The sequence below is a fragment of the Periplaneta americana genome, chromosome 8 (genome assembly GCF_040183065.1).
Source record: "Periplaneta americana isolate PAMFEO1 chromosome 8, P.americana_PAMFEO1_priV1, whole genome shotgun sequence".
NCBI lineage: Eukaryota > Metazoa > Arthropoda > Insecta > Blattodea > Blattidae > Periplaneta > Periplaneta americana.
In genome coordinates this window covers 131,367,509-131,382,194 of record NC_091124.1, presented here as the reverse complement: position 1 = coordinate 131,382,194, position 14,686 = coordinate 131,367,509, and the positions used below count along the sequence as shown (strand labels likewise).

At 35.8% G+C, this 14,686-nt stretch overlaps 1 protein-coding gene across 4 annotated transcripts in view; it reads right to left on the bottom strand.

Moving 5' to 3' along the window:
- Positions 1-9,556: 9,556 nt before the first annotated feature.
- Positions 9,557-14,686, bottom strand: part of Ttc30 (tetratricopeptide repeat domain 30) — a 123,359-nt gene continuing 118,229 nt past the window's right edge. For all 4 annotated transcript variants that reach the window (XM_069833635.1, XM_069833636.1, XM_069833637.1 and 1 more), the window contains 2 exons: positions 11,392-11,504; positions 9,557-11,248 (listed from right to left, as the gene is read on the bottom strand). In XM_069833635.1, the coding sequence (XP_069689736.1) occupies positions 11,118-11,248; positions 11,392-11,504 (244 nt within the window). In that variant the 3' untranslated portion in view covers positions 9,557-11,117. The remainder of the gene's footprint in view (positions 11,249-11,391; positions 11,505-14,686) is intronic.

Below are 14,686 nucleotides of genomic sequence, written 5' to 3'. Positions count from 1 at the left end.
TGTCTTCTTCTCTAGTAGTGTCTTCCAAAGGAATCAATTCTAGCACATGCTCTCCGACATTTAATTCATCAACTTCTCTTACAAATATTGCCAACTGAGCTATCAATCAAATCTGTACTTTCATCAAGAGCTAGAGAAAAGTACACAAATTTACGGATTTTCGCATCCACCTGCCTACTCATATCAGTGGACAACAACTTAATTCTTCGGAAGATACTTTGTCGTGAAAGATTTAAGTTTTAAAATTGGTTAGTTCCTGAGGCACAAAATTTTTTACCACGTCCACCATACTTGATTTAACAAACTCCCCCTCTTGAAAAGATTTTCCATGCCACAACATAACTAGCTAGTAGTCGTTTTACTGTCATATTGTGTGTTTTAGTAGCAGGAACAGTGTGCTTCTCTTTAATCTCAGTAAGTTTCTTGGCTCGTTCCAATCCTGAAATAATGAATCAGTAAACGCCATTGAAGGAAGCTACAGTTCTATGGTAATAATAATAATAATAATAATAATAATAATAATAATAATAATAATAATAATAATAATACCTTTCAGTTCTGCATATTCAGCATGACGTATAAAATAGTGCCATGCCATGAATCATTTTCGAACATATAAGACACTTCATGTTTTCATTATATTCACAATAAAAAAAAACAGATCTTCCCATTCCATTTGGAGCTTTCTTTTCTTTGAAATTGAAGACTTTTGGCAAGGCCATTATTCATTTTAGTACACCACTGTGTATGTATAATATGCTAGTTTCAAGGCTATTGACCTAGGTTGTGTATGTTCAAGTAAGCAGCTTGGTCACTCGCAAAGGGAAGAAAGACACTGGTGATTACCAGTGATTACGGGGATGTAATGAAGCACAATGTAACCGAGAGTCCAACTTTGGATGCCTTTGTCATAGGCTAATAGAAAAAAAGTAAAATACAGATCTAAAGACTGGAATATTTGAGAATCTTACCAGAATTGGTCTATTACATTCTTTGTCCTTCCTATATGTCTGCTCAATATCTTCTGCATTCACATCCAGTTTGAAAACATCGTAGCAAATTTTGCTCATTGCCTCACTGATTTCTATTTGGAAGTCATGTCCCTTTTCTTTTACTCCGAAGAATATCAGTGTCCTTTTTCTTTGACCTATTTCGCACTGATTATATTTCCTCTTCATTCCTTCTATATCTTGTCACAAAATTTCAATCATCTCACTGTTTCCCTCTGTGTTTATCTTAGCTCTTTCTATATCCTGTCGTCACTTGCTTCATTCTTATTTGTCCTTTCTTCAGAATTTATAACTCCTATATTCTGATCTACTAATTCTTCCGCCCCTGTTAATATTTCGTGTTGTACACTCCTATACATTTTCAATTTCTTGTATTGAATCTCCTTCCGAAACATTACACTGAGGACAATGCCCTTTCTACTTGCAACATCAGAGCAGCATTTGACTCGCGTCAATTTACTTTCAAAGCTTATTGACAACGGGTGGGTATATAATTCCTGTAGAATATATTTAAATTATGAAAAATCTGCTATATTTCCATTTATAGTGAACCCTCACTTGGGTTATAGTGAAGCAACCTAAAAACTACAACTTTCAGAAAAATGTTGTAAATTTAAGATTATCAAAATCGTAATTGAGAGTTTCACAACCAGAGTGGACCAAGTCCACTAGTGGTCAGTTTGTGGATTAATACAATCTCGGATGAAGAGAACTTAGATTTATTCATTGCCATAACAAACCCTCCACAGAGGGCAGCATTTCCTATGGAAATGCCAGGAACTTTAAAACTCAATTTCTCAAAATCATTTATTTCATCAATCTTTGTTCATGTCATTACGGATTAGATGTGTTCCAGTTCTTAATCCGCCATCACTTTCTATATAAATATTAAAAAAATTAATACATATTGGACCTATAAGTATCCTCTATTCACCATAATAATAATAATAATAATAATAATAATAATAATAATAATAACAACAACAAAAATCTAATAATACAGTAAGTATAGCTCTTGCATTTAAAACTTTTACTTTAACTTTTTCATTTCTGTACTCAGTCTCTTAAAAATTATTCTGTTAACTTCATTGACTACTTTTTGTAGTTTCCTATCGTGTCCGACTACTCAACATTTATGATTCCATATCCGTTAAGAGCTTTGACTTTCTCTGGCCATCTAATTTTAACTCTAAAGAGAAATTTTCCTAATTTATGCAGATTGCTGGCATTTAGGGGACCATTCATTTTTTTATAAGCTACTGTAGCGTTTATTTGTATAAATTTTTTTATCTACCAAACTGTTTCTCAAATCAATATTGCCTGACACTTTAACACAATATGCATTGCGTCTTCAGCTAATCCTTCTCTACGTTCCCTCTCTTATTCCTGAGCCTCCAGATACCTAATCTCCACCATGCCATTCCTGTTCTCTCTTCCCTTGAATTTAACCTAATATATTCTTCCTGTTCCCAAAACTGTTTAACCTCCTATAGTATTTTAGTGATCCTAGATCTTTAATATTACTAAAAATATCTTGCCTCGAAATTTCGTTTGCCCTCTCTTTTACTATTCTTCCAATAGTTTTCGTGTTTATAGAACCTAGTTCTCTCCATAGCCAATTTGGTCCTAATCATTTTATTTCTCTTTCCAGCTCTTTCAGCCAATTCGATTTCCAATTAGCAGCTTCCATACGAAAGATACATGTTTTCATAATTGCTGAATCATTCCTAAACAGAATATTACGTAAATATTTGATTTTTCTTTCTAGAATAATTCCCAGATTCGAATCAGTTCCGATCTCTAGTAACGCTGCCAGGTTAGAAGTATTCTCCGGTATTCCTAGAAATTTTTTACATCTTCTTGCTCTTACTTTATCGATATTTCTGCTGGATAACCTACTACCCCAGAGCTCAATATTATACAATATTTTTGATTCTACTAGTGCATTATAAATGTTGAGAAAATTCTTCACCCCAATATTCGGCCATTTATTTAAGCATCCGTCTACTGCTTGGAGCGCATTTTTTCCTTTATTCAGTCCCAATTCATTTTGCAACTTCCAATTTCCCCTACTGTCTGTAATCACTCCTAGGTACTTGGATCTGGAAACACAATCAATTGGAATTTTATTCACGTACCATTTCTCTTTCTTACTACACACGTTATCCTTTTTGCAGATTAGGACTTTGATTTCTTTTCGTTTATTTTCAGATCCCAAGTTTTATAGAAGCTATTAATTTCGTTAATAGCCTTTCGAAGCCCGTTGCTCCAATAGTGCAGTCATCTGCAAAAATTAGCCCTGGAATAGGTATGTTATCTAACATTGGGCAATGAGAATTCAGATTTGCTACATTATCTAAAATATCATTAATAAATATGTTAAATAAATAAAGACTCAGGTTACATCCTTGTCTCACTCCTCTCGTTTGCTCAATCAATTTTGACAGATTTCTATCTGCTAGCCTAATCCTAAATCCCACATCTCTATTCAGTGATTTTATATTTTCTAAAAATAAGGAACCGATACCAATTTTTTCCATTTTGTACCACAATTTCTCTCTGTTAATTGAATCAGAAGTCTTTCCTAAATCAATAAAGCACTAGTACATACAACCTCTTTTAGAATTTAGATATTTATCAATTATGGTTTTAATGATTAAAATGTTATCACTTGTTCTTCTTTTTTCTCTGAATCTGCTCTGAAAGTCCGAGATGATATCATACTCTCCATCCAGCTCCTTCTTGTTAGCAGACCTGTATAAATTTTTCCTAAGCACGATAAGAGTGATATGCCCCTATAGTTATTTGTATCTTTCTCATCCCCTTTCCCTTTGTAAATTGGCACAAGTATTGCTGAAGCCCACGAATCCGGGATCCTGAACCTTTTTCTCATTCTGTTAAACATTTTCACTAATATTTTTAACACTCCAATCTATATCATTTCATCTAGTGTAGAATTAATTTCAGTTATCCTGCTTTCTAGTTCCTTTCTAATTATAATGCAATTTCCCTTGGATTTCTTCCACCCTTTCCCTGTGTTTACATAGTTTTACTAATACATATAAAGTCTTTTAATTCTAACTAATCATTTTTCTTTAACCAAGTTTCTGCTAAGCCTAGTATATCATGATCACTTAACAACCTTATCAGATATTTTTTATTTTATTCAGAACCCCTACAATGTTAATAAATCCGCAATTTATTATCTCATTGCCCAAGTTATCTACCTATTTTTTCATACCTTTGTTTGTGTTTCCATCTCCAGTCATACACCAGTTCCAGAGATTGTAGCTCTTGTTTTCTCTTCCTGATGTTAAGGTCATCAAGCTGCCATTGGGCGAGGACACCGTCACTTCATTTGATCTATCCCTCGCTGTTCCTCCACGGAGCTCCGAAGATTGTAACCCTTCTTCATCTCTTCTTCCCTGCATCGAGTCATGAATTCCAGCTGTCAGCTGTCCGGTTAACGCTGACTCATGGGTGCTCCTATTCCATACGTTGCTCTGCTGTCTCTGCAAATTCTGCCGGTTACTCTTCTCCCCCTCACTACTCCTGAATCAGCTATTATCCTCTTTTCCGCATTCTTATCCTGTGAGGATCTTGATTTGTTTCTTCTAGCTGCCCCTGCTTCAATGATGTTTCTGTTTTTCCGGCAGTACTTACTAGTGTGTAATATCAACCATACAAGTCAATATATATATATATTTTTTTTTTCTTTCCTTATTGACAGATCCTGATGCTTGGTTAATTTGTTTACAGTCACAAAAGCTAGTTTTGACATTTTGGACGACAAATGAGCTTGCTTTATTTTTGATGCAGGTTTTGGTTGTGTTATATTTTTAAATATTTCAGTAGCATCTCTTCTCCCTTTCTATCTTAAAGCATTTCGTGTAGCATAACTTAGCTCCTCCGTAATGTGTTCCTCCAAGAGTTTTCCTGTTTTTCTCTGCCTGTTCCTCTTTGAAGATTCGTGAAGAGTTTGCAGGGTGACTTCTAGTTGTACCGGGACAAAATTTTGGTTTGGACATCATTGGACTGAATTTGAAATGTAATGCACTGTTGAAGCCAATGTAAATATTTTTAATTACTTTGTTACTGTTCTGTTAATTTTTACACCACCTCCTTTTCAAACTTGGTAAACAAAAATAAGAAAGATAGGATTTAACCTTAATCTTGATGATCTGGAGGGCTTGGGAGAGTTCAGGGAACTTTTCTGATACTAAGTACCATATAGAAATTTCGATGTCTCTGTCGTGCTGAGGACTGTATCTGCCTGAATCTTTCAACAGTTTAAACAGCTCCAAGAATGTTGCCCTAGACACACTGCCTAAAAAATTAAATATCTCTCAAGGACATGAACAGACAAGTTAAAATGTGGAGTCGCTCGAAAATAAGTATTTTCAAAAGCTACCATAAAGGGCCTTATATATAAATAATATAACTTAGTTATTAAAAAATATCGACACAAAACTGCTTAATACAGCAAAGAAACACTGCTGTTTAAAAGCAACTGGGCCACCCGTGATTTACAGTAAAACATTCCCTCACTTTGTTTGGACAGAATAAACACAGAAAGAGAGATAGGACGGTTTTCATAGACTTTTATGGTAGCCTGGTTTTAAAACAACATATTACAATAATTAAGTCATATGTTATCGATGGTGAAAAATAGTATTTTTGACGCCATACAATGCTCTATTAGAAATTTTTATTATTCTTTTTTTTTCTTTGTATTAAAGCTTAAATATAATAATAAGAGTGTTTATGTTTTTATTCATAATAACTGAACAAATAAACATTCTTATTATCATATTTACTCTTTGACACAAAGAAATAAAAAATAGTAAAAATTCGCTCCTATGCACTCCATTTTACCGTATAGGCTATATACACTATTCAAAATAGAAATTGCAACATCATGAAAGCATGAAATAATAGAGTTGAAACTGAAGGTATAGGAAGAGTGTTTGACAGTGATGCAATGATAACAAATTCAGATTCCTCTGTGCTCACTTAATTAGAAAATTCTGTAGAGGATGTGACCTCCACGAGCTGCAATACAGTTTTGAATTCTTTGAGGCATTGAGCCAATAAGATTCTGGATTTCTTTCTGAGAAATTTCATTCCATGCTTGCTGAACTGCGAGGGTCAGTTGTGCAATAGAAGGAGGTGGCTGTGGAGAATTGTACACTCTTCAACCCATCATGTTCCACAAATGTTCGATTGGACTTAAGTCCGGAGACCTGGCAGGCCATGGTAATGTTCTGATGTGTTAGAGAGCGTCCACGATAATGACTGCAGTGTGAGGACGGGCATTTTCGTGCTGAAAAACATGCATTTTCAATGTTCATAATGGGAGGAACAACCACTGGATTGATTACCCTGTTAACATACTGTCGAACTTTCAGTTTGTTTTGAATAATCATCAGTGGAGATTTCACATTAAAGCCAACAGCTCCCCAGACCATAATACTTGGTGTAGGCCCTGTGCGTCTCTCAGAAATAAGATCTTCTCGTCCTCTCTCCCCAGTAAGTCTTCGTACACGATTACAATGGTCATTGTGGCCAAGTCAAAATCGAGATTCATCACTAAAGATGATTCTTTGCCATTCTTCCTCCCAATACGATCTTTCCTGACATCAGGCGAGCCTTACTTGTCGATGTTGGCAACACAATGGAGCACCAGTTGCAGCAACACGGGATCGAAAGCCAGCTTCACGCAAACAGTTACCTACCAACTGTTTGTCTGGTAACATGGGAGCCAAAGTTGCACGAATTTCAGCTGATGTTGCTCAGGGTTTCCTCAAGAGACATCGGAATGATGTGTTGATCCTTCCTCTCTACTTTTCATTCTGTGTGGTCCTGTGCCAGGTCTACCTGCTTGTGTGCCTTCATTTGACCATTGTTGCCATGCACATTGCACTGTACATGCATTACAACTAACACATGCACCGACATTCCTAAGAGATAACTCACTCTCACACAGCCCAACAATTCGAGCCCTTTCAAATTGCGAGAGTTGTTGATCCTGCACTCTTCTCCACCGTCTGGGCATGTTTGACATCAGGTCACTTCACTTCACTCACAGACATTCAACTACACAGCACTGTTCACTGTCAACTGCCAATGACGTGGGACCGCCTTCCAAAATATATATATATATGTGTGTGTGTGTGTGTGTGTATATATATATATATATATATATCTTGTATCTGGGACTTAGAAAATTCAAACGGGCCATTACTTTTTTCTGGTACTGTAGAAGGAAAGAACATAAATTGTATATCACAACAACAGTCCCTTACTCTTTGATTTATATACATACACAGAACGAGTTACGAACACTCGAAATAGAATGAATTACAATAACTCGAACCTGCTTCCTTTTGCATGACTCACTGTCTGAGTTACTTAGACGACATGGAAGGCTTCACTTGTGTGCAGCATGTCAATATCCTCACGAAGGTCAAATTTCGATATTATTGCGCGATTTATAAATAAATCTATATATTATTTACAGTAAGTTCATTTTCTTTGCGCCATTTCAAGTACACTTCAGAAAGGGTTACAACACTTTCAGGAACTCCGTTAATGTTCATTTGTGTATCCATGCTCTGGGCCTCTGACCATGCACAGTGTCTTGTATTCTTGTATCTGAGACTTAGAATATTCAAGTGAGCCATTACTTTTTTCTGGTAATGTACTTGAAAATGGCAATTATACACATCAAAAAAAAAAAGTTTGGAACCAAACAGACTTTAAGAGTCTTTTCATATTCCAGTATTAATTGAGTATGAATGAGAAAACCCTGTGACTACTTTAACCATATGTAATAAAATATTAAACAAAAATTACATGAAGCATAAATAAACAAAAGGCAAACATAGTACTGTAAGGAGAACAAACTCTCAGTTCAATTACATGCAATTGGCAATACGAGGGTGGACCCAAAAGTAACCGGAACCGAACTGTTCTGCTCTCATGCTTTGTAGTTACAAGATGTTTTGTTAACTGTTGTTAGTTTGGGGTCTCCCACAACCGTTAGTAAGCTGGCGTCACTCTGAGTTAAGTGGTTTATTTGTGGTGCTGTGTTGTTTGCATTCCTGTTTCAACTGTTTGGCGATTAGTGAGATGGCCGACCACAAGGAACAAAGAGTGTGTGTGAAATTTTGTTTTCCGTTAGGGAAAACTGCAGCCGAGACCATTGGGATGATTCAGCAAGCCTTTGATGATGATGCTTTGGGGAAATCACAGGTCTACGAGTGATTTTCCCATTTCAAATCTGGCAACATGTCAACTGAAGACATGCCACACCCCAGGCGTCCTTCGACAGGAAGAAATGACGAAAACTTTGTCAAAATCAAACGTGCAATTGATGAAGATTGTCGAAAACGAGTTGCGCCTTGCATGCATGTTCATCCTATTAAGACGATTTCTATTGGTTTGGGTGCATGTGCTTTCCAGTGGTCCGAGGGAAAGCACTTCGTAGCTCTGAAGCATTGGTTTTTGGCTCCCTATGATCTAGATGCCCCCATACCTGTCTTCAGGTTGAGTGTTGTCTTTGGATGACCTTCTCGGGGCCTATCTGCTACTCCATTTGTGTCCAGATAATGCTTCCAGGTCTTTCCAACAGCCCTATGGCTAATGCCAACACTCATGGCAATCTGCCTAAGTGTTAGCCCTTCTTCACATAAGGTGATAATGCACACACAATCATTTACTGCTTTGCATTCAGGCATACTAACCTTGTTGTCAGATTCCTTTCAATGCCCTTTATTTTAAGGGAAAAACTGTTTGATATCGTTATTGATAGAATTAAATTATACAATGTTGTACATAATCCTGCAAAACAGTAATTTGTTTACTAAAATTGGTAACCATAGCAACATGATTAACTTCAATAGAGCGGAAAGATATTTATACAAAAAGTGGGATAACATAGATTTCTTTTAAAGGAAAAAAATATATAAAACCCTGCTGGTTCCAAACTTTTTTGATCTGTATGTGTAGTAAATATATACAATTTTAGAAAAAATCAGCAAGTTTTCATCACTGCAACCAGGAAAATGCTTAATGCAGTAAAAATATGGAAACATGCAGTGGGATGGAATAAAACTGCAATATTTTCAAATGTTACCATTGGCTGTGAGATTAATATTGTTTATTTTGCTTAAAATTTACATTGCTTTGATCATTGTAATGTAAAGGGCATACAAAATTGTGATGTGATTCTGAGATTCTAGTGAAAATCTGTGTATTGTGCTGTGGATGTGAAGCTGCTTTCAATAGGACGTCTATATAGGATTTATTTTGGTTATACCACAGTCTAGTATATACAGTCACGAAGCTTGAGTTGTGAGGGTGCTAGAAACAATAGCCTGTGCCAGTATTATTTCGCATTGTCTGTAATGAGGTGATAGTAGCGATCCTAGTGGTTAGCAACTATCTATGTATGCATATTTACTACGTATTGAGCTTCGTGACTGTATATACTAGACTGTGGTTATACTGTATTCAATCTATTTAGAAGGTTCTGTAGTTGAGAGAAAAAAAAAAAAGAAATCATAAAATGGTATGGACTCATAAACCAATGTTTCGCAGCAAAAATCACTTATGGAACTTTTTACATGATGTATGATAATTACTGAAGCCATAACAACATATCTGACATATCATTAGAAAAAGATATAGTCTTTTAACATTTCTTCCCTTCGTATGTGAAATAATTGAGCAATAGCAACTGTTTAATTCCTAATAGTTGTAAGCAGGATTTCAATGAGTAAATTGCGAATGTAAGCAGGTTTTCTCTGATAAATTTCACTCTCCTATAGTTCCATTATATAAGGTGAACTGTAAGTAATGTTATTAATTCTAAGAGGTTGTTCTTTGAGATATTTCAAACAAAAAAGTTTAATACAGTTTTGCTCGTTTTTGCTTCTTTAAAAAAAAAATATTTTATATGAAACATTTAATAGCATGTTTTGGAAAAACTACTGAATTAATTCCCAATATGCTCAGTAAATTTAAGACAGCAGTGTATTATGTTAGTGAATGACTGAAAGAATTTTAGATTTGTCCTCTAAATGTCCAAAAATGATCTGAACAGATGTAACTCTTCATTCTGAAAAGGAATTTTAAAATGTTACATTTCTTCAGACCAAATTTTACTAAACTTTTTTGTTTGAAATATCTCAAAGAATAACCCCCTGAAATTAATGATATTACTTACAGTTCACCCAGTATTCTTGACCAAAAGTCAGTCATGATTTTGGACCTTGAGAATCTAACACCAGACTTGCTGCCTATAAAATCAACATGCTATTTCATCCATTCAGGTAATGAAATGGAGGTAATTGTAGATAGTGAAAAAAAAAAAAAGAGAGAAAATACAGGTACCGATATTTATTTTTGTTATACTGATCATAGAGCATGGATATGTATGCAATACAATCCTTGAAATATGCAATTTAAATGGTTTTAATTATAATTTGGATACATACTGTAGTAATTATTTTATTTTCTACTACTGTAATAGATCATTCTAACATTCTCAGTAAAGAATTGTATGCAATGTACGAAGAACATTTATACAGTGAAAATGTTGATCTGAAAGCAATGATGCATTGTTAAGAAAAGGTATAGATTGAATTTTTTCCAATAAATAAAGAATTTGCAAGGTTCCAAAGATTGGCTCTATCTTCGTCTTCAGATGAAAAGAGGGGAAGTTGGTAACACCTCTTCCTGCATCACAATGTTTTACTGACATCCACAAATTACAGAAATGGAAAATAGTGGGGTTGTAACATCTACTATTTTCCTTAAGTAGGTAGTTATCATGAAATAAAATCTTGCTTTCTTTGTAAATTTTGTAAATCTGAACTGAATTTTAATTAAACAAGAAAATCTGAATAGAAGCATGCATATTTTTAGAGAAAGGAAGAGAAGAGTGCATGACCAAAACATAATGCCACTGAAAATTACTTTATTATTATTATTATTATTATTATTATTATTATTATTATTATTTGTAATATATTTTCATGTTGTTCAATGTTACATCCAAGATGTATTTTGCGCACAAGTCCAGACTATAGTGTAGGTACTGTGTCAGTACATCTGTAGACGCAAGAGCAGAGCCTTGAGAAGTCTGGCTTCATAGGTGACTGTATTTTTTCCCTGATGGAGTTGTGACTCTTCTAGTGGCTGTTCGATAACTGTCTTTACGTCTTTACCATATGCTGAAATGAAAGAAAGCTTTTATCAAATTTAAAAGGCACATAGGTCAACAGTGAAGACATTTCCTGTGGACAGTTCTTAATGCTAAAGGCAACATTATCAATTAATATGACAATAGTTAAAATAGCGATGCTGTGTTATTTACCTTCGCAGTGTTCCAAGAATTGAATGCATTCTTGAAATACAGAGTCCCTTGCTACGATCATATGTTTTGCCAGATTTTCAATGAGAGATAGAAAACATCTCTTAGCATAGAACCTGAAACACAAGGAACTATGGTAAACATTTTACATTTCTGCAATATGAAATTGCTGAATCTTTCTCACGCATTCAAAGTTATTATAAAGTCCTTATCTAGGACTACCCATATTTTCAGGTACAGTAAGGTAATCTGATAAGATTATGTATGTAGAGATAGTGATCTATTATTAGTATAATAATCAATTTAATTTCTTCTCCAAGTCTTCTCTTCAATCGCAGGGAAAACAAACTGTGTGTCGTATTTAGCAGACTTATGATCTATAACTTGAATACAAAGAGCTATGTGCAACAAATATATAGCTAATTAATTGATTAACTAGCGGACTTATTCGTGTTAATTATGTAAGATTTGTGCAGCTTAGAGCTGTTTCAGTGCTTCACACACCATCTTCAGCTGAAACAGCTGTAAGCTACACAAATCTTACATAATTAACACGAGTAAGTCCGCTAGCTAATCAATTAAATATATTCAAGTGTTAAAAGTAGTGTACACAAGATTCAAAATGAAATATACAGGGTGTTTAAATAATACGGGGCATAATTTCAGGTATGTATTTCCCACCTGTAGACAATCAAAATAATTCATTACAACATGTGTCCGGAAATGCTTCATTTCCGAGTTATAGCCTTCGCAACATTGAAATTCACCGGAACGTTTTTCTTTCCGCAGGTCGTTGTCATTACAGAAGATGTTCAAAATGTCCACCTCCTGCTTGAATACATACCTCACATCGATGTCTCATTGACCTGCGAACACGATCCCAAACTCCAGGAATATTGCGTATGTCCTCAGAACATGCCACAATTCGATTCTGAAGGGATTCCAAATCAGGCACCGGAGACGAATAAACCAATGATTTTAAATGGCTCCACAAGTAGAAATCGAGAGGGTTCAGATCAGGTGAGCGTGGAGGCCAAGCAATTGGGCCACCTCTACCTATCCATCGATCAGGAAACCTTTGATCCAAGTACCGGCGAGCCGTAAGACTGAAGTGTGCAGGAGCGCCATCATGCAAGAAGTGAATGTGTTGACGATTGATCAGTGGAGTGTCTTCTAAAACATGAGGTATGGTGTTTTCCAGGAAGTTTGTGTATGCCTGCCCCGTAAGTCTGTTTACAAGTACATGGGGTCCAACTAATCGATCACCAATGATACCGGCCCACATGTTGAGGGAGAACCGCATCTGGTGATGAGATGGAACAGTTGCATGTGGGTTTTCATATGCCCATACATGCTGATTGTGGAAATTTGTTATGCCATCTCATGTGAACTATGCTTCATCTGTAAATAATACTAAGGCAAGAAAGTTCGGATTTACACCACACTGCTGCAAGAACCACTGACAGAACCTAACTAGTGCAGGGTAATCTGCTGGTGACAGGGCCTGTACACGTTGCAAATGATAAGGATACAATTGATACTCTTTCAACAGTCTCCAGACAGTTGTATGAGGAACATTGACTTGCAACGCTACCCTTCGTGTGCTGATAGAAGGAGTCATGTTCACAGCCTCCAGAATCTCCTCCTGTACTTCTGGAGTTGTAGATCTTGGTCGTCCCCTTCCCAAACCAGGAGAGTTAAATTTTCCATGCTCGCACAGACGGTAATGGAGACGTACAAATGTCTTCCGATCTGGACATTGTCGCTGTGGGTACCTCTCCTGGTACAAACGACGAGCCAGCGCAGCATTGCCATCCGCCTTACCGTACATGAAGTGTATCTCTGCCAGCTCTTGATTTGAATACATGTCGCACAGTCTAACGCCTACACAACACCGAATGTAACCTTCGCCTTGGAATGAACTGTCAGAGTGCCCTCTTAATGTCTCCTTTGACGGCAACGACCTGCGGAAAGAAAAACGTTCCGGTGAATTTCAATGTTGTGAAGGCCATAACTCGGAAATAAAGCATTTCCGGACACATGTTGTAATGAACTATTTTGATTGTCTACATGTGGGAAATACATACCTGAAATTACGCCCCGTATTTTTTAAACACTCTGTATAGCACATAGGAATTCAATAACTAACTGAATGAAGTTTAAAGAAACAGGTACCATCAATGACGAATCACGATCAGGAAGGCCATCTGTGAAAGAAGCCTTGCGATGTTCAGTTTGATAACAGATCATGATAGTTTGGCACAGGATACACAGGATAAGAATTTCCTCTACATCTGTCTATGTATTGTGTGATATAAATGGAGAGATGAAGACGTAACACAAGGAAAGGTGCACAACACTGCTACAAGAAAATGAAATCTATAAAAATACTGGAGTACACTATAATAAATTACTTTATCGTCAAGTGCCCAGACATTGGACCAACAACAACATATTCCAAATGAAATAGTGCATAATGTGAAATTGTATAGGTGAGGCTATAATTTTCAAGTCAACCAAATGTTGCTAGAAGAGGTATGGCCCATCTCTTGAACAACATGCTCACCAAATTTGTTCCTATTGGAATATTTTCTATGGGAACATGTTAAGGCTATTGTTTATTCACCCAAATCTTGCTTCTTGGATAGATTGCATACCAAGATAACCAATATGATTACTGAAAAACCAATTGCAAATCACATTTGTAAAATTTAAAAATCATCACAAACTCGATATATCTTAGACTAGCAATATGAAATGAGCAGTGGTTCGAGTCATCATGAAAGGAAGATATTTTCTCATGAAATTTCGAGTAGTGCAGTGTATGGAACCAGTGCCCACCCAGCATTGTGATGAATCTAGGGAGCTGCAATGAGTAGCAAAATCTTGTTTCATAAAATAAGCTATAACAGCTGGAGGGGATCATCGTGCTCATCACATGTTACTCTCAGACTCGTTGCATGATTGTTAATCTCTGCTGAGGCATGTGAATGTAAGACCAGCAGTCGGTGCTGTATGAGGTGTCGGTGCTAACTTGTTTGTTGCTTTCTTTGTACTGAGATTTAACAAGTCAAACAATAAATGTATATTAAACATAAAATATTTTTACAGATTGATTTTTAAATGTATATTAAACATAAAATACTTTTTACAGATTGATTTTTATCACCAATAGAACCAGAAGCTGGTGACATTTGGAAAACAAGGATTTCCTAACAATCCAGTATTATTTGTTAAAGCTTTCGTTACAATCGCAAAATATAATATAACACATGAATGTAAATGTAATTAATCACTT